Source organism: Morone saxatilis, unplaced genomic scaffold, assembly GCF_004916995.1.
Source record: "Morone saxatilis isolate NCDOM2014 unplaced genomic scaffold, NCSU_SB_2.0 Contig19, whole genome shotgun sequence".
In the NCBI taxonomy this organism is placed as follows: domain Eukaryota; kingdom Metazoa; phylum Chordata; class Actinopteri; family Moronidae; genus Morone; species Morone saxatilis.
In genome coordinates, this window is record NW_023339751.1 from 23,081,697 (window position 1) to 23,082,386 (window position 690).

Consider the following 690-nt stretch of genomic DNA (forward strand, 5'->3'; position numbering starts at 1 on the left):
CTATCTATCTATCTATCTATCGCGGTGGTGCAGGTAGAGAATATACTGCAATGCGAGTGTGAAGTTGTTCGGAAGAGCGATTCTTGTGCGCATACAGCATTTGTTAGGTTCTCAAAGGTTAGCGTTGAAATAAACGTGAAAGAATTTGTTGGTATTCATTTCGTGTCTGCTTTCCTCTGCAGGTGGAGAACTTCATTTCCTTCAAATTGGAGGTGTGTGTGACGATCTAGACGATGGAGACATGTTTATTGATGGCCCCCTTTCTAAAGGGGCTGAACTGCTGCTCGAGGGGGCCAAGCCCTCCTCTAACCCCTCTAGCCCCGGGATTACAGGTAGACCTGACACAAGACACCCTCAGTCATTAATTGTCCCCATTGGGTTTAACAGTATGGACACTCCGTTCTTTGGCTTCTCTGTGACACTATTGATCTGATGTCCCACAATTGTCCCCAAACTCGCCTTTGTGCAGGAGTGGACCTCCTGACGGACCAACCACTGACCACAGAGAGCCTGATGTCTCTGGTGGAGCTGACACGATTCGAGACGTTGACTCCTCGCTTCTCGGCCACAGTGCCGCCATGCTGGGTGGAGGTTCAGCAAGAGCAGCAGCAGCGACGCCACCCACAGCACCTTCACCAGCAGCACCATGGAGATGCAGCCCAACACACCCGCACCTGGAAGCTTCAGAGT

General features: G+C 51.2%; 1 protein-coding gene across 1 annotated transcript in view; it reads left to right on the plus strand.

Moving 5' to 3' along the window:
• Positions 1-690, plus strand: part of birc6 (baculoviral IAP repeat containing 6) — a 22,778-nt gene that overhangs the window by 5,976 nt on the left and 16,112 nt on the right. Inside the window, exons 9-10 of the mRNA XM_035663872.1 lie at positions 183-332; positions 470-690. Of these exons, the coding sequence (XP_035519765.1) occupies positions 183-332; positions 470-690 (371 nt within the window). The remainder of the gene's footprint in view (positions 1-182; positions 333-469) is intronic.